The 20,134-nt window shown below is 40.3% G+C and overlaps 1 protein-coding gene across 2 annotated transcripts in view; it reads left to right on the top strand.

Annotated features, from left to right (window-relative positions):
- Window positions 1–1,094: 1,094 nt before the first annotated feature.
- The window catches only part of PHF10 (PHD finger protein 10), a 32,464-nt gene continuing 13,424 nt past the window's right edge, over window positions 1,095–20,134 (top strand). Inside the window, exons 1-10 of one of the 2 annotated variants that reach the window (XM_072141012.1) lie at window positions 1,095–1,276; window positions 2,214–2,341; window positions 4,156–4,286; window positions 4,933–5,016; window positions 8,590–8,723; window positions 11,883–11,936; window positions 12,024–12,173; window positions 14,318–14,427; window positions 17,536–17,689; window positions 19,307–19,456. In XM_072141012.1, the coding sequence (XP_071997113.1) occupies window positions 1,202–1,276; window positions 2,214–2,341; window positions 4,156–4,286; window positions 4,933–5,016; window positions 8,590–8,723; window positions 11,883–11,936; window positions 12,024–12,173; window positions 14,318–14,427; window positions 17,536–17,689; window positions 19,307–19,456 (1,170 nt within the window). In that variant the 5' untranslated portion in view covers window positions 1,095–1,201. The remainder of the gene's footprint in view (window positions 1,277–2,213; window positions 2,342–4,155; window positions 4,287–4,932; window positions 5,017–8,589; window positions 8,724–11,882; window positions 11,937–12,023; window positions 12,174–14,317; window positions 14,428–17,535; window positions 17,690–19,306; window positions 19,457–20,134) is intronic. The other variant, XM_072141013.1, reaches the window with a different exon arrangement.

Here is a 20,134-nt window from a genome sequence, read left to right as displayed (position 1 = left end):
ACTGTAAATCTCTCCAGAGCTCATTTAATACCACAGTATGTAAGGTCTGCCAGCCCTTTGGTATTCTCTCACCTACCGAGGGATCGTGACCAGGGTGACATTATCTAAGGTCTTTTTGTCTCCTAACATTTGCAATCTGTAGCCTATGCATGTATCTGTTCACATGAAATTACATTATGCCTCCTTGGACTTCTACTCCTTCCCATCCTCAATGGAGGTTGCTGTGATATCGTGATCAGATGCTTGGTTATATGACATTGTTTTCTGAATATTGAGACATTTTAGCAGGCATTTATTGATGGTGCGCCTTATACTCCGATGTGCCTTCTAGTCCAAAAAATACTGTACTTGCAGGCTATAGTGAGTGCACAAGCAGGGGACAGGAATGTCCAGCACCGGCCACACCACTGCCAGCTGAGCACCCCTTCATTTCCAACACTGTATTCAGAAAGGTGCTTTATATATTTGTGTTATACACTGCCGGGCCATGCAGGATTCTCTCATTTTTTTATCATGTGTGGTGTAACTGGCAAAACAGAATAAAAAATTGTCCACTAAAAAAATATAAAATTGCAAAGTTTTCTTACTTTCAGGCGCATCAGCCTTAGAAAAACCATACAAGTTATACTAATCATTCCGTTAAATGAGGTAAAAAATATGCAATGAAAAAATAAAAACCTATTTTGGGAGATTGTGAATATGTTATTTCAACTATACTTAAGTATAAATAAGATTTTTTTCTTTAAAGAAAAAAACCCGATAAAATCGGGTTAAAAGTGGTGTGATGTGGGGTGACTGACTGCGGCTCCCTATTATACATGTAATAGGGAGCTGTTCAGGAGCCAGAAGAGCCGGCTCTTCTTAGTGAGCTGAGCCGGAATTCCCATCACTAGGTCCTGCCACTTCCACTCTAGTCTCCTCACCATAAAACTGACTAGAGTGGAAGTACTCCTGGTATAGTCTCCTCACTGCAGAATGGTCTGAAATGCCGCGCCTCCATGCTAGATTCAACCTTGATACTAGCGCGTAGGACCCTCCCTATCTTTGACGTCATTACGCAGAACGAACACCGGATGTGTGCCAGTCACGTGGGCCACCATGCACAAGAAGCATTATCACTTTGGGGGCGGAGATAACAGGGGGTGTGGCTGTAGCTAGTACCGCAGGCCGTGTTGTTGTTTCTTACGCTGGATGGATCATCATGGCCGCCGTCATGTCACCGGCGAGGCCTCTGTGCGACAGTGATCCGGCCACTCCGGCTGCGCCGTCCCTGAAGGTGAGATCGTGTACGCTCCATACCCGTCCCGGGTCTCCTCAGAGCATCGTCCTTGTACATTGCATGGTGTGCTGTACACACTCTTCGGTTTACCTGACCAGTGCTCACCATTCTGTATATCATAGGTGATGATGTGGTGTTAGTGTTCTGGTTCACAGAGAAATCACTTATCAATGGAAGTTTCAAGGCTACAAGGGGGATATGTTTAGTACATGAGAATCTGCTGGGGAAGGATCCCTCCAGACGCCCCATGTGTATATGCTCTGGGGAGGTCTGGGTAACTGCTGGTGCCTCAGGGATCAGCCCCCTGCTGTCAATCTGTACATGGGGATTATCATTTATCTGGCCTCCAGCTTTGTACCCAATAGCCCAACAGGGATTTAAAGGGGTTGTCCTAAATGTTTGTGTGGATTTATACAATAATGCATCTTTATATATCACAATCTGCAGCACTGTACTTATTTTATGGAAGGAAGCTGTGGAGTCAGTCAGTGCGCATTTTGGTGGAGTTGGTGTTTTGATAAAATGGACTGATTCAGACTCCACAGACATATAATTGTCATACTTCTCAACTAGAAGGGGCCACATCAGTAACCAGCACCCTAAATGCACCAACAACCACAGAACAGTACAAAACTTCACTCCTGCACTAATAATACAAAATATTTACTACAACCATTTCCACAACCTCTTTTTCCATAACCCCTTCCTTTTCTGTAGCCCCTTTTATGAAGCCCCCTTGTGCTCCTTGTTTGTGGCTCCTGTGTTTATAAGAAGGGAGGCTACAGAAAAGGTGACATTATTTCCTTTTTGCACTAGCTCCCCCACACCTATAATTTCTCCTCATCTTTGACCTTTTCACTGCAAGGCGGGTGGTAGCACATAAACCAGCTTTTCCATTGTATCTTCGTTTGATGTTTTGGATGCTGTTTTTCAGGAAGAAAATTCAAATGATGGAAGAGATCTGGAGGAAACCTCCAATGATGGAAGTCAAGCTCCCAAACGAAGGCGCACAGCATCTGGAGAAAGCACCCCAAGTTGTGAAAATTCTAACCAAGATTTTGGGTAAATTTATTTGTTGTGTTGTACACCACTAAAACATAATATTTTTGGGAATGAGCTTTATGATCTTAGACACAAGTATCAATTGTGTTTTGGATCTTAGAGTTTAATTATTAATGATACTAATGTGTTATTGGTCACGGTTGTACTTGCCAGAATTCGCATCACCTTTTTGGACAGATTTATCATCAGGCAGGATTTATCATTAGGCAGGATCTTTAGATGTCTCTGGCACGTCAGATTTATCATAGTTGCTTAAAAAGCTTGATAACGGCGGCAGATGAGGTGTCAATTTCTGCAGATGACCTGTCACCAAGAACCTCATTTTCACTAAACTCCGGTTGCAAAAACCCATTACACCTAAATTGCAAATATGTCTTTGTGCCTTCTCTCAGCATTTTTATTACAATGTAACAGTGTGTTTTAACTTACCTGGCTTCCTGACAAAATATTCTGCTCAGTCCCAGGGTTTGCTTTGTTTTGGATGCATTTAATAAAGACGTGACATGTCTGTGCTGTTCTCAGCCCCTCCCTGCCCCATTGATATCAGCTCACCATGCCATAAGCTCTGTTTATATGTGAGTGAAGGAACAGGGAGGAGCTGTACAGGAGCATTAAGGGGGGGGGGGGGCTGAAAGCTGAGGACTGAGCAGCACAGACAAGTCATGTGGTTTTTTTTAACCCCTTAGGGACCACCCATACGGATTTCTCTGTCGTTCACTAAGGGGCCTTGGGCTAGGCCAACCGGTTTTTCCGTCTGCCTAACCCAAGTTCTGCATGGGTCCCCCCGGGTAGGGAAGAACAGTGACCCCCTGCTCTAACAATCCGATGGAGATGACATCCCATCTGGCCTGTTTAACCCCTTAGATCCCACAGTCAAGTCTACATACCTGCTGAGAGAGGGGACTCCATTCCCTCATTCTGCCTGCACCCCGCAATGCCATTGCAGGGTGCTGTCTCCTCTGCCGGACAGCTGGGGACCTAATGAAGGTTCCTGGGTCTGTCTGAAGCAGAGCCTGCTTGATCTGGCCCCTGGCTGGACCGAGCAGTCTGCCTGTCAGCCTGTGCAAGTGCATAGGCTGACACTTCTAATGCACTGCAATGCATGGTTATTGCAGTGCATTAGTATGAACTAGTGATCACATGATCCCTAGTTCATATGCTAGTGTTGTGATCATTTTTAAATAAAACTCACTAAAATGTCCCAAAAGCCCCTAACACCTATAAAACAATAAATCATTTTAAAAAATGTGGAAAATGTAAACAAAAACACAAACTATTGGGTATCGGTGCATCCCAAAATTTCCATCTATACAAATAAAAAAACGTATACTAATTTCGGTAAAGCTCGTACGGAAAATGTCCGAATTGCCACTTTTTTGCCGTTTCACAACGCACCAAAATTTAATTGCAAGAGATTAAAAGGTTGCACAGTCCCCAAAATGCTAGCAATGAAAATGCCATCTCATTACAGGAAAGATTGAGGGGTGAAGTTAATAGAATGGGGTGATATGTTGTTGGTTTCTATTAACAGACCTACCAAAACCGCAATAGAAATAAAATGGTCCCTAAAATAATTGATTCTAAAATTTTAAAAGGACACTATACAATGTCATGGAAAAAACAAACTTAAAAACAGCTGGGTAAGTTAGTGTTCTACTGTTATTACCGTGTAAAGTAACACGTGCTGGTTTTGAAAAATATGCAGTAATAGGTGGGTAGTAATACTTGTTATACATGATATATAACTCTCTCGATCTATAGAGCTATTAACTTTCTCTGATATTATGAATATTAACTCAACTATATTTTATTAGCTCTAGCTACTTCCCTGCAGAAAATCTAGTTGAATACAAGTGGCCGTCAGATGAAACGGGAGAGTACTATATGTTACAAGAACAAGTCAGTGAATATCTTGGTGTCACCTCTTTCAAGCGTAAATATCCAGGTAATGAAGTTTTTGTCATTTCATATACAAAAAGCTTTTATTCACTCTATTTGATGCGCTACATTGTAAGACCTGGCTGTTCTATTATCTTTTATAGAAGAGCAGTAATCTGGAAAGAATGGGGTGAATGTAAAAGGGTTGTGTTCCCCACAGAATTTTTTTGTACCTGTTCCTGACATTATAAGGGTTGCAGGGAACACATGTTAGGTTTGCAGAATTCTTTATCCAGACTTTTTTTTCAGCTGGTTGAAAGGTTTATCCAGGGAGAAATAAAGCTCGTTCACATGTTCTTCCCCACTGATCGCCGCCGGCTTAAAAAAATGGTGGCGCATGGGCACCACCATCTAGGCGAGGATTGTCGCTCCCTGTGACTTCATGTCAAAATATAATAATGGTTTTTCACTGCTTTCGGAATAAAATAGAAATGGTAAATAGAAAAATAAAAAAGTTATAGCTTTTTGAAGGTGGGGAGTGAAAAATGAAACCGCAAAAATGAAAAAGGGTTGCAGCGGGAAGGGGTTAAATAAAGGTTACAGAAACCTCAACTTTACATCTTTACTTCTTGCCTGATTCGCTTTACGTATATATTTATATGGACATAAATGCAATTTGTAATTGTGTTTTTTTTTTTTTTTTTACTTTAAAGATTTAGAGCGAAGAGATCTTTCACACAAGGAGAAACTTTACCTGAGAGAGCTAAATGTCATTACAGAAACTCAGTGTACACTTGGTAATTGCTTAAGTTTTTCTTCGTTTTCTTAATGGTGTGGTTTTTTTTTTTTTTTTTTTTTTTTGACAGCTTAAAGTGTAACAGTCGTGAAAGATAATTTTTAATATTGTGCGTGGGGTGAACATTTATGTAATATATTTTATTAAGAAATTCTGCGTGCGTCTGTGAGGCTAACAATAAGTTCCATCTCATCTCCCTGTGTTTGTGTACTGAGCTATTAACCCCTTCACTTAGCTTGAAAATAATGCTCATGGAATACTACAGCCAGAGAAGAGCGAGTCAGACTTCAACCTGGCAGCCCTTGACGTTGGAGAAGTACAGCCATTAGTAGGTGGCACATTGCATTCTGTTTCTTTACAGTCTAAGCAGAATTTCTTATTTAAGATTATTGGAAAAATGTTTACAGCATTCCCAACCTCCGTGCACACACACTCAAAAATTTATCTGAAATGACAGATATTCTATAAAGGAAATCTACCATCAAAATCAAGCATGGATAAACCAGGGGTACTTACTCTTAGATCCAGGCACCTCTGTAACAGTTAGATTGCTAATACTGCAGGTCAGGTGGTCAACATAGAGTCCTTGCATCATATCTGTAAAATGCAAAACACTAGGTGGTCTGAACAATAGTTAAATAAAAAATTCCCTATAATGCATATATAAATGAACAAATCAAATAGAGATGGATAACTCTGTTCTATCAAATTATAACATTCTTCCCATATAGTGAATGCTGTAACAAACAAAAATGTTCAATATGTATAAAAGTGAACATTCAGTTTTTCAGTTCTCAAAGTGGCATCAATGAAATAGTCTGCCCATCCCTTAAACGTACCATAAACATTTCTGGGTACGGAAGTATAACAAAGTTACTGGTGTCGAAATATGGTGACTTTCAGTGATTGCACTGACCTAAACAATGGTGGGGATATGTCACATGGACTTTACAGTAAAAGCCATTAAAGTGGTTTTCCCACAAAAGAAAATTCTCTCATTTCAATCCCCTAGTGATGTTAACACAATTAGATCATTTTAACCTCTTACTTGACAATTTTAATCGCTTTACTAGTTTTAGTGCTGTTTTAGCTCCTATTACTGTGAACGGGGCCTCTTTAAGCAGACAATTGATGACCCCTCTAGTTCTGTGGGATGACAATGTGGTTACATTATCAGGGTACAAGATGTACACTCACCGGCCACTTTATTAGGTACACCTGTCCAACTGCTCGTTAACACTTAATTTCTAATCAGCCAATCACATGGCGGCAACTCAGTGCATTTAGGCATGTAGACATGGTCAAGACAATCTCCTGCAGTTCAAACCGAGCATCAGTATGGGGAAGAAAGGTCATTTGAGTGCCTTTGAACGTGGCATGGTTGTTGGTGCCAGAAGGGCTGGTCTGAGTATTTTAGAAACTGCTGATGTAATGGGATTTTCACGCACAACCATCTCTAGGGTTTACAGAGAATGGTCCGAAAAAGAAAAAACATCCAGTGCGCGGCAGTTCTGTGGGCGGAAATGCCTTGTTGATGCCAGAGGTCAGAGGAGAATGGGCAGACTGGTTTGAGCTGATAGAAAGGCAACAGTGACTCAAATCGCCACCCGTTACAACCAAGGTAGGCAGAAGAGCATCTCTGAACGCAAAGTACGTCGAACTTTGAGGCAGATGGGCTACAGCAGCAGAAGACCACACCGGGTGCCACTCCTTTCAGCTAAGAACAGGAAACTGAGGCTACAATTTGCACAAGCTCATCGAAATTGGACAGTAGAAGATTGGAAAAACGTTGCCTGTTCTGATGAGTCTCGATTTCTGCTGCGACATTCAGATGGTAGGGTCAGAATTTGGCGTCAACAACATGAAAGCATGGATCCATCCTGCCTTGTATCAACAGTTCAGGCTGGTTGTGGTGGTGTCATGGTGTGGGGAATATTTTCTTGGCACTCTTTGGGCCCCTTGGTACCAATTGAGCATCGTTGCAACGCCACAGCCTACCTGAGTATTGTTGCTGACCATGTCCATCCCTTTATGACCACAATGTACCCAACATCTCATGGCTACTTTCAGCAGGATAATGCGCCATGTCATAAAGCTGGAATCATCTCAGACTGGTTTCTTGAACATGACAATGAGTTCACTGTACTGAAATGGCCTCCACAGTCACCAGGTCTCAATCCAATAGAGCATCTTTGGGATGTGGTTGAGCAGGAGACTCGCATCATGGATGTGCAGCTGACAAATCTGCGGCAACTGTGTGATGCCATCATGTCAATATGGACCAAAATCTCTGAGGAATGCTTCCAGCACCTTGTTGAATCTATGCCACAAAGAATTGAGGCAGTTCTGAAGGCAAAAGGGGGGTCCAACCCGTTACTAGCATGGTGTACCTAATAAAATGGCCGGTGAGTGTATATACACTTTAATCTGGCTTCTGACATTGCACTAACACACTAACACATAGAAAGAGATAGATTAGATCCATGAGATGCCTATTACACACTATCAGCACTGCTACATCTGTGTTCTCACAGGCATGTGCCTGTCTCCCCTTTCCCTCAGATCACTTATCTCCTTGTAGTTTGTAGTTTCTCTCTGCTCAGTATCTCCTGACAGGAAGTGAATCAGTGAGAGTCTCTGAGCTCCGGGCAGGGCTACTGAACCATAATTTTAGTATTTCAATCATCACTATTTTTTGGCACTGTAGATATTCAGCATTAAATTATTTTACCTAGTAAATTAACATTTTGCATGTGAAATAATGTTTTAAATGAAAGCTGCTTAACACGGAAGATGTGTATTTGGCCAATGCAGGGGGACAGTTCTTCTGGTGTGATGGTGGAAGTGCTAGTTACCGTGTCGTCATGTTTCTAGCTTAACTTCCTGGAAAACGAATGTGGGGCTAGGGCAGAGGTGGGGGGTAAATAGAAAGCATAACTTGCTCCAGTTCATACTTTCCACATTGATCTGGTACTTCTGTTTTTGGTACTGGATCCAGCCCCTTTTGTGGCAACATGTGAGTTGCTTCAGCTAATGAGTGGTACAAGTGCTAATTGCAGGTATTTTGAATCCTCATTTTGCCATCCCCTCTGCTCTTTACACAATTCCATAGGGGTCCTGCCTGTATGCTGTCATGCTGGTTCAAGTGCAATCCTATAACCCGGTGCCATGATTGGCCAGTAGATAATGGAATGGAATAAACAAATTGAAGTGTAGGGGCAGGCTTGGGCTCTTTAGCAAATTCAAAGTAAATGTCAGTGCTCAACTCCGTATATCAACTCCTTTTTATAGTAAAGGTTTAAAATCAACCAAGTCTTTTTATTGAACCATAAAATCAAGCAAGTCTTAGCAGCGCTATACAATTATAACAAGTATTGCTTAGCCTATGTCAGGCACATTACTAGATGGCAGCCCTGCAGTTTGTGGTTTCTGAAGGGACAACATTTATATACCAGTTATATTGGGTATGATTGGGGATACAAACTCGAACAGCTCCAGGTTTTGTTTTGTTTTTTTAAATCAATGACTGTTGCTATTAGAATATCGGACTCCTCTCTCCTTGCCATTTTTGAAGGTCTGACTGCTTTAAGAAGTGATGAAGTAATTGACCTAATGATTAAAGAATATCCTACCAAGCATGCGGAGTACTCTGTTATTCTTCAGGAAAAAGAGCGCCAGCGCATCACAGATCATTACAAGGAATACTCGGTAAGTTACACACTTCTAGAAAACTAACATTTCATGTAAGTAACAATTTCCAATAAGTGCTTTAGTTTAACTTGGAGACTGCATTTATTTTTAACTAGTATATTAAAGAGGACCTGTCACCCAATTTATCAGCACTAAAGTAAGCAGCTCCGAGTGCTCAATCAAAAGCCCCAGTGTTAGAGTGATAGCGTTACCGGAAACCTCCGGTAACGGTATGAAACACTGCGGCGGGGTAGGATGTAATTGTCGGACAGCTCGCAAAGCTGTCCGACGTATTCATGAGGGGGCAGGGTTGGGGCGTGGCTAGGGGCGGTGAATGCTGCCTAGCGCGCGGCAGTCACTGCCGGCCTATGGAGCTAGCGGGGCGGTCCGGGGAAGAGGCAGCGCCTTGGACCGCCCCCTCATGAATACATCGGACAGCTTTGCAAGCTGTCCGATGATTACACTGTACCCCGCCGCAGAGGTTTCCGGTAACGCTATCACTATAACACTGCGGCGTTTGATCAAGCACTAGGAGCTGCCTACTTTAGTAAAAGAGGCAGTAGACAGACATGGAGAAACAGATGTCTGTACTTACTACATCATTTAAGGCCAGTTCACATCAGTTATGGAGACTACATAAGCGTATGGTATAATTTTGCACCTGTTTGGTGTGTTTAACCAATCCTTGTTTTGTCCCACAATTGGGCCCAGGGCACGTGGCCCTGGTCCTTCCGTCAATCACTGATCGTATGCTGGTCAGATTTTATAGACCGTCCAGAGGACTAGACTCTACATTATATTTATATATGATGAAAGGAGTTCCTTCTTGCATCATATATCTCCATGTCCCATTTTCCGGCCAGTGCACAGTCTGATTCAATGACTATCCATGGTCATAGGCTGTCCATGCTAACTAATGCAAAAAAATATGACAAAATAACTTTGATTCTTCCAGGCCCTTAAAACAAGCCGTTTTGCTATTGAAGTACAGATTCCAATAATGTGTACACTGCAGAAGTTTCCTAATTCCAGAATTTTTAAAATAAAAATCAACTGCATTTATCCATAGTACAAGCACAATGGTTGTGCACAAATGTTGTACAGTATGAGACAAATGCTTATTTCTCCACTTATCTCACTGTAGGAGAACAGTAAGATTTGAAGTGAACAGGGCCAGTGTTGTTGGTGCCAAATAGAAATTATTTACCCCCCCCCCCCCTTCCAAGTCTTACATACGTCAGACACATACTTTCTGTACTACTCTAAATGACCTGCTCATTACCTCTGCGACAACATAAAGCTTCATTCACCTGCACATAGAGTAGTAGAGAGGGGACCTGCAAAACGGAAAACTAAGAAATGGCTGAAAATATTTGACCGTCTCATAGGTTTTATATTTGCTCATTTGTGGAAGTTGTTGTTAGGAAACGCCATATATATAATATACATTTTATTTTTTTTATTTCACAATATCAGTTGGTTGACTAGAATTCCATTTTATACGAGTATATTTTACTATTACATATTAGGCTGCATTGCTCCTTGTTTTTTGTGAAGCAATATTAACCTAAATAGAACTTAAATCCTAGTCATTTAATCCCTTTGATGCCAGGGTCCATAGTGTCCACATCAGCTAGAAGATGGTGCTATGAAACATGGCCAATTTGTTGGCTAGGTTGGTCAAATTACACTGAGGCTAGATGCACACCATGTATGCCCGCCGTACCGTAGTACGGTGGACATACATCGGCGCTGCAGAGAAGGAGCAGGGGATAAGCGCAGCTCACCCCCACCCCTCTCCATTGGAATATACAGCGCACGGCGCCGTATTACATAGAAAGATAGGACATGTCCTATCTTTCTACGGGCTACAGAGCGGTACAGTGCCGCACCGTACCGCTCCCCTACAGGGCCGTGAGCCCATAGATGTGTATGGGGGACATATTTACACCGTATATGTCGGCCGTATATACACCCCCCAAACATTCGTGTGAATGCAGCCTAAGCCTGAAGGTTTTGTGCATAAGAAATTAAAGGCAAATAACTCCATTGTTGCCCCCGCACAATGCGTATGAATGGTGTCAGTGACATGGCAGCTGTGGGTCTTGTGAAGGGCGCCAGTTCTGCCATCTATGTGTGTGTGTATATATATATATTAGTACAGAGGAGTATAGTAGTGATGTTGCTATGCAAGTGTGCTCCCTTTGGGTGCACGCCGTTATACTAAGTAAAGGCTATTATTTTCCTTAGGCCCATTAATAATAATTAAAAAAAAATATATATTAACACGGAAACATTTTTAAAGGGAAACTGTCAGTCACCTCTAGCCCCAAAAACTAAAGGCTCTACCTCATTTTCTGTACTGAGTTGCTCTACATAATATTGAATTGTCAGCGGCTTCTGTGAATTATAAAGTGCCTGACAGGTTCCCTGTGGTTGTAAGCCAGGGATTTGAATCCCCATATAAAGGGGCTCCGTTCTTAGAGGTTCCTCATGCCGGAGTTCTGACATAGCCTGAAATGCATACTTGAGACTCTTAGGCTACATTCACACTAACGTATGGGGGACGTATATACGGCCGATATACGTCCCCCATAGGCAGCAATGGGCGCACGGCACCCTACGGGAGCGGTACGGTACCGTTCCGTACCCGGGAAAAAGATAGGACCTGTCCTATCTTTTCCCGTAATATGGCGCCGTACGCCATAGGTTGCTATGGAGAGGGGCGGGGGTGAGCTGCGCTCACCTCCTCCTCTTCTCCACGTACACTGCTGTTGCCCGCTACGGTACGGTACGGTACGGGCGGTCAACGGCAGTGTGAATATAGCCTTAATTTGAGATAAAAACCAAGCTATACTAGTGATTAACACAGAGTTCCCCTGGTCTATTGGTCTCACAGCAGTGAATGAAGTGTACATACTACTGTGCCCCTACTGTGATTACTGTCTCTTCCCCAGCAATTTATTACTTATCCACCATTCTGTGAATGGATGATACATTTGTGGGACTTCTAGATTATGTGAAACTGTGTCCCCTGGGGATTTGTATTTAATTGTATGGTTTATTTAAAATCCCTTAATTCTTATTTTGTTGGAGGGATTGGGAAAGACTATTTGGGTGGCTTATTTACCAACCACAGCACAAACTTGTTTTTACACCAATATTTTTCCATAACAGATAACTACTGAAGATATTCAGAATGAAGTATGTGATCAGGATGAAACTGGGAAAGTAATCAGTTTTACTGTAAATTTATCTTCTTTACTTTTACATTGGGAGAATGAAATGATCTGTAACAAAAATCTTGCTGTTTTTCAGCAACAGCAGCAACAGAACACACAAAAGGTGGAAGCGAGTAAAGTCCCAGAGTACATCAAAAAAGCTGCCAAGAAAGCTGCAGAATTTAACAGTAACTTAAATCGTGAAAGGATGGAAGAGAGAAGAGCTTACTTTGATTTACAAACACATGTAAGCGCCAGCTTTGAGTATGATGTAAAATGTGATAAGAATTTGATGGAGTAAAGGTATATTTGTGTATCTAACTGCAGTCTGCTGGGAGAAGATGTACCTGGCCTGAGTCTCTCTTCACTCCCCTGCATAGAGATTCTATGTAACCTGCCATCCTGGTTCCATTTCAGTAAGAAGTCTAGCAAGATGAAATTCTGTCTGTATTTCACAGTGAAAAGCAGATGAGAAGGGAAGGAGGCTGGACAATTAGACCCAGAGATGATAAATAAAAGAAAAAATCAGTTAATAGTCAACTCCAAGAAAATTTATAATATATAAAAACAATGTTTATTGAAAATTTAGAGACCATTTAAATATTTATATAACTCCTTTCCCAAAGGGCTGCAGGTACTCTCTTTCCTCAGTGTGCTAACATTAGCCGGTGCTCTGTAAACAAATGTGAGGAGCTGTCAAAACTACAAATGGGAGAAGCAAGTAAAGTTTAACAACCATTTAAAATGTTTACTTTTCAATAAATATTGCAGAACTGCAAACTACTTTGTACATCAATTCAGGAAGGAGAAAGATTTGATCCCTTGCTCCCAGTTCAAATAAAATGCAATCATTTAGAGGCAGGAACAGGATGATGGGTGTTTAGCTTTTGGAGAAGAATCCAGTTGTATTCCCTGCTCGGGAGTCGGGGAAGGGAGCAGAAGACTACCTCCTGTTGCTGGCAATGTCATAACAGGAACCTCTTTGATAATGCCTGTGTATATTGGAAATTAAGAAAGAATATGACTGCTTTAAAAATGCAGTTCAAGTAAAAAATCCCAATAAAAAGAATACAAACTGTACATTTAGAGTGCAATTGCATAACTATAGCATTGGGTATTTATTATGCAGTGTTAACTCCTTCCCGACATGTGACGTAATAGTACTTTGCATGGAGAGTGCTCCATAACCGTTAATTCTTTGCTGCAAATTGCAGCAAAGGCTTACAGGTAACATCCGCCGATAAAGCTGCCGGCAGCTTAAAAAAAATGGTGGCACCGACATCTTGGCGAGGATCATTGCTCCCCGTTCCTTCAGTCGGGGGTTGGCAATTGGTCGCCGTGACAGCCTTTCACTGCGCTTAACCCCGTAATGGAAAATAGCTCTTAAAATCGAAAGTGGCACTTTTTGCCATTTTGAAAAGTAAAAATTCTATAAAAACTGATCAAAATATAGTACAGTCCTCAAAATGGTAGCATTTAAAACGCCACAAAAATGACACCACCAACAGCTCCGTACACTGAAGTATGAAAAAGGAATTCGCTATAAGATTGCAAAAACAAAATATTTTTTTTGAATAGAAGGTTTTCACTTTTGTAAATGTATGAAAACATTATAAAACCTATACAAGTTTGGTATCCCCGTAAACGTACCGACCCAAAGAATAAAGTAGACATGTCATTTGGGACTTCAGTGAAATCCATAAAATCCAAGCCCACTAGAAAACGGCGCAAATGCGTTTTTTTTTCCCCCCCACCAATTTCACTGCATTTGGAATTTTTCCCCCCCCGTTTCCCACTACATGGCATGGAATATCAAATACCACCATATTGAAGTGCAATTTGTTTCGCAGAAAACAAGCAATCACACAGCTCTGTACATGGAAAAATAAAAAAAACTTTTTGAAGGTGGGGAGTGAAAAATGAAAGCGCAAAGATGAAAAAGGGCTGCGTCGGGAAGGAGTTAAGGCTGCCAAAAAGATGATCTGTACCTTGTTACATAGCAAATAAAAATGGACAGCTCCTCCTGCAAAAACCAAGGCAAAGTAAAATGTTTATGCTGCATGCTAAATTGTCCCAAATTTTTAATGCAAGAAAGGTATGCTTATTTCCAAAAGTGTTAATAACATTTTTATCAAGCTTTACAACAAAATACAAAAAATGGCTTGCGGTGCCATATTGGAGATAACAGAAAATACAGAAAGAAAATTGCAATGTCAGGCATAAATGTCTTGGGTAGATCGGGGATAAGTATAAGTGAAAGCATAAAGATGTCATGGGTTATATTGAAGGTGGGCTCTGCTGTTGTTGAAATCCAGAATTTCAAGATTAGTAAAGTTCTATATTTGCCTTTTTTCCACATTTTTTTTTTTTCCACCTTGTTTGATGTCCCAGGTAATCCAAGTTCCTCAAGGGAAGTACAAGATTCTACCTTCGGAAATAACTAAAGTCAGCCCTTACCCCGTTTCCCTTATACCAGGACAATTTCAGGAGTATTATAAGAGGTACTTGTTCACTCTAAATCAGTGTCGCTGTTTTGCCTAGAGATTTTTCTAACAGGTTAATTTTATTAATTAATATGCTGCAATATATACGCTCTGCCTATTGGCAATTAGTGGGATATGCGTTAATGTGGGAGTCCAAGTAAGAAGTATGTTAATGAATATAATGCATGTTTACTACTACGGTGCGCATTCATAACTAAATGCATCTTGGCTTTTATGGCACCTTGTACAGCGATTGTGGGGTGCCTTCTACATGGCAGGAAATCGGGGGGGCTTAGTGATCTGATGAAGCTAAAAATGGTCAGTCTGAGGGAGTAGTTTTGTCCTCTAGGACTATACCTTGAGCTTAGATGTGCATGTGCACATCGTGGATGATGAGGACTCACAGGTGCACTGTGCATGCCTGAGAACTCTGCACCAGAAGTGGAAGACACCTGTGTGACCATGGTCAGATTTCTGTTCACTGGAAATAAACATGTAAGTTTTCTATATAAGGACAGCAACTAGAGATCTAGAAATCTGTGAGGAATTGATACAGAAAGTAAATTGGAAAATTGTATATATTTTTTTTTATCATTCAAACTATAACATTAATTTGCCAAAATGGGAATACCCCTTTAACTCATTTTTAGAATGGTGCCAATAAATTAATATATCAAGCCATTAATGGAAAACCTACAGTAAGCTGTAAGGTCACTTCTCCTTTCTGCCATTGTCTCAAATTTCCCAGCAAATTCCGTTTTCAATATTAATACCGATTTACAAAGCTGTTCGCAATTTCCCTCCTCCATAATGTATGTCTCTAGCATAATGGGCCAATACTGTCCTTCACATGGTGAGGGGGGACTGTATGAGATGTGAGGGGATGCAGGTAGAGGAAAAGAAGCCTGGACACTTCTTACTCTGACTCAAAGCAAGAGAGAAAACAGGGTAAGATACTGAAGGGAAAGGGATTAGTGGGGTAAGAAATTATTTCATGGCGATTGCTATCAATTTGATTTTTAACCCCTTCCCGACATTTGACGTACTATTACTGCATGGCGGGAGGTGCGTTCCCGCAAAATGCAGTAATAGTACGTCAAGCTTCTGGTGCCGGCTCCTGAACGGAGCTAGCGCCAGAAGCTGCAGGTGATGTCACATGTGTCACATAATAGAGTGTAATACATCTGTATTACACTGTATTAGGTGAAGAATAGCTTGAACAAGCGATCAGTGGATTGCTTGTTCAAGCTAACCTGTTAAAGTAAAGAATAAAAGTAAAAAACACTAATTAAAGACACTTTGGAATAAAAAGAATTAATTAAATAAAGTTAAAGTCCCCTAAACACAAACATTCCCTATACACATCTAATAAAGTGAAAAAACCTGAAAATCACCAAAATACCCCACATATTTGGAATTCCGTAACAATCTGTACAATAAATCAGAAACATTATTGGATCCATACGGTAAACGCCGTAAAAACAAAACGCGAAAAACTCGCCAAAAATGTAAATTTTCATAAAATCCCTTCACAAAAATGTTCCAAAAAGTGATTAAAAAAAAAGTTATGTGCACCAAAATGGTACCACTGAAAAGGACACCTCAACACTTAAAAAATAAGCCCTAAACTAGCTCTGTCAACCAAAAAATATTAGTTATATCTCCGAAAAGATGGCGATGCAAAAACAAATGAGATTTTCTTTTATATTCGTTTTTTTCCTGTAAAATTGTAAAATATATAAAAAAAACTATATAAATGAGGAATCACCGTAATCGTAGTGATCTATAGAATAAAAATATCATAGTATTTTTAGTGTACAGTGTACAACCCCCAAAATATACAAAAAAAGAAACCCAAAATTGACAATTTTCTTTTCCTCCATACATTTAAAGAGCTAATAAAATCTCATCAAAAAGCTACAGACCCACTAAAATGAAGTATTTGTAAATTGCATCTCATGTCGCAAAAAATAAGCCCTTATATGTCCAAATTGCAAAAAAAAATAAAGATTGTATAAACATTATAAAGTGACAATGCTTAATCTGCATTATGCATTGTCACTTTACGGCGCAGCTCCTCCCTCAATGCCCTGGCGTGTGCCCATACAGCAGGTTACCACCACATATGGGGTATTGTTATACACGGGTGAAATTGGGTATCAAATTTTGTGGAGCATTTTGGTATTTTATCCACTGAGAATTTGTACATTTTATGAAAAACACATTAATTTAGTAAAAAAAAAAAAATTTATTTCAAAATGGCATCCGATTTTGTTTTAACCCCTGTAAACCAATTAAACGGTTAACAAACTTCATAAAAGTCGTTTTGCGTACGTTGAGGGGTGTAGTTTCTATAACTGGGTAATTTATGGGGTTTTACTTTTATTTATGCCTCTCAAAGTGACTTCAAACCTGAGCAGGTCCCTCAATAGCAGGATTTTGCTTTTTTTATGAAAATGTGAAAAATTGCACCTGACGTTCAAAAGCCCCATAACATCCTACAAAAATGAGAGTATGTATAAAAAACCACGGAGGCATAAAGTAGACATTCGGTGAATTTTGAAAATTGAGAATTTTTCCAAATTTTCACCAAAAATCTGATTCTCATAAATAAATGCAAAACATACCACCAAAATTTTTCAACTAAGATGAAGTACAATGTGTCACGAGAAAACTATTTCAAAATCACTTGGATATGTTAAAGCGTTCCAAAGTTATAACCACTTATAGTGACACAGGGCAGATTTGAAGAAATGGGCCGTGTCAGGAAGGTGAAAAGTGGCTTCGGCGTTAAGGGGTGAAAGTAGGTGGCCAAATCTTCAGCCTCCCGGTCTCTGACGGATGCCTGCACCTTTGGTGTTAGTAAGGAGTAAACAGTATCAAAGAACCTTTTTGAGGTTGTTGGAGAGGATATTGGCAAGGTGAAGGGCAGAGTTATAGGTTTTGAGCATAAATTTTGAAGTATAGGAAGTCTGCAGATGTGCATGATTTTCTCTACCAATCCTGGAGCACTGCTGAAGGAAACAAGTTTTGTCCGTGTGCCAAGATTGCCCTCGTCTGTGCAGAAAATGTTTACTAACTTGGCTCTTTTTTTATCCTGTGAACTGTTGTCGAATTCCTTTGCAGGTATTCTCCTAATGAACTACGATACTTGCCATTAAATACAGCATTGTATGAGCCGCCACTAGATCCACTGGACCCTGAACTGCTGGCACTTGATAGTGATGGCGATTCTGATGAGATTGATGAAGCACGTGAAAAGAAGAAAACGAAATCTTCAGTAAGGCTTTATTTTTTTATACTGTATACAAACCATTCTAAAATACTTTTTGATGTGTTTGTATAAAATGTATATGTATAATCTCCACTACTGATATTTAGACATTTTGAAGTTGGAGCGTTGTAATCGGAAAATTGGCCAAGCATGTTGACCTTTCTGGCCATATGGCCACATATGCCATAGAGGACTGTGTCAGAGCCGCTCCAAAACAGCAGATACTGTGGTGTTCCCTTTATGAATTGGTTTGTATTTACCAAAAGTGGTCATACTTCGAAACGGTTCAGGTCTGACCAAGGCTCGTTTATGCAACTGGGAAGCATAGGGAAGCATATTCCACTTGTCTGCTGCCCATACAAATTAAAGCAGCAAAAATTGCTGAAGGTGTAAACTCTGACAGTAAGGTGATTGAACACGCCATTTGTTTGCTGGGCTTGGAGCAGCATAGTTAGAGTTGTTGGTATGCCTATGCTTGCCCCTGTTGAGAGTTGCGATCACCACCAATGGCCACACAACCAATAGAAAAGGTGACGTGTGTGTGTTTGTTACCTGATCAAGCAATGGCATCAGCAGGCAGTATGGAAGAGGACTAGTCAACCGAAGCAGTTGGTGCTCTGGGTGTTACTTAGACGCTTACTGACGAAAAATCATCGGAGTACCATATCATGAAAGTTGTGTTTCCTAATGGCGCTAGCTTCTTTCAAAGGGATTATAGGTTGTTGACTTTGCCTCCATTTTCTCCAAATTCATATCTCAAAGCTAAAACAATAGCTTGTGCTGAGAGTGAAAAAAAGCAAGAGGAAATATTTTTTGTTGGTAAAAATCTTCTAGCCTTTTCTTCTTCTAGTTTTTTCATCTTTAGATGTAGCTGCAGCATTTTGACTCTAAAGAGCCTTAATGGAAATCTACCACCAGAATGAAGGATTGTACACCAAACACACTTACATGCTGGTGTGTGCCCCCTCTTGCAGGATCTGCTTTTCGTTTGGTTTCTTATGCCCTGCTTTTTACCAAAAAAGGCTTCAAAACTATTCAGATGAGCCATTGGGGCTTTGGCCTCCATATCTGTTAAATGAGGCCAGAGCCCCTTAGGCTCATTTGTATATTTTATTTTATTTTTTTAATTTTTTTATAAACAAGGGGCATAAAAACCTTAAAGAAGAGTGAATGGTGTCATAGAGAACACACACCTGCATGTAAGTGTGTTATACAATCCTTGATCCTGGTGTTAGATTTTCATTTAAAGGGAACCTGTCACCAGGAGACCCATTTTTTAGCACCTCCCCAGTCCCCCACAGAGCATAGTGTATATACACTGCCAAAGATTTTTTGGATAAAAAAAAAAAAATAGGTTTTACAAGAAAAAAAAAGATATGCTCTATAGTACCTTTTAATACCATGGGCTCTGGTGTGACTAAGCACTCGTTCCCTGGGAGTAGCTATAGAGCAGTCCCCTCATCCAGTGGAATGGGATCAAGGATTTGGCCGCTTAGAGGAGCAAATTCTGCATTTTAATGTGGAGCCCACACTTATTTCTCTCTCTCTTTTCTGTAATGGACTACTACGTTATGGCTTGGATTAATTGGTTTAGAGTTTTACATACAATTTTTTTCATTTTAGGGTAGTTCATCTGGCAATGTGTCTGAAGGCGAAAACGCACAGGATACACAGGAAGAATCATTTCAGGGAAAACCGAAAGCAAAAGAAAAATCGACTCCCAAAAAGGAGGGCACCAAACGTTCTGCATCGTCCAAATCAACTGGGTACAAGGTAGAAGAAAAAAGCCCCTGACTCGGCTTCTTTACTGACAAGCCTTTCTACCTGAAATGCTCTTGCTTTTTTTTACATTTTATTTTTTTCCCTCCATTTTAAAAGCTGACTTTATTTTGAAACATATTAATATATATTTATTTATTACTTCCAAGCATATCTTTCCTTCTTTCATGTTTTATTTTTTTCACTTTTTTCCTATTCCATCTATAACCCCATCTGCTTTTTATAAGCTTTATTTGGAGAGGCTGTTGGGCTTTTCAAGACTGTTCAAAGCAACAAATTAAGGTTTAACACCCTCTTTATTGTTTCCAGGCTGATACTTTGGTACTTTTGCATACATAACCAAAAAATGGGAAATCCTATATGAGTAGAGTTTTAACAGATTTTTTTTTTCCCCTTGATTGCTTTACACATTGTAACATTCAGTTTTATTTAAGCAAGGTAATTCCTGCTCGCTTTATGTTCTTTCATCAATATTAGGCCTAACATTCAACTCTAAGACCTGTTTTATAGTGTAAGCCAAAAATTGTATGTACCCAGGTATTTGAACTTGTTGAACAATACGTTTTGCAAAAAGCTGCTGAAGATTTACAGAGATGTAGGCCATTTGTTTGAAGGGAAACTGCATTAGTCTTTAGGACTTGGAAGTCTTGCTTTTTCACCAAGATGTGTCTG

This window comes from Engystomops pustulosus, chromosome 3 (genome assembly GCF_040894005.1).
Source record: "Engystomops pustulosus chromosome 3, aEngPut4.maternal, whole genome shotgun sequence".
In the NCBI taxonomy this organism is placed as follows: domain Eukaryota; kingdom Metazoa; phylum Chordata; class Amphibia; order Anura; family Leptodactylidae; genus Engystomops; species Engystomops pustulosus.
This window is presented reverse-complemented; position numbering and strand designations above follow the sequence as displayed.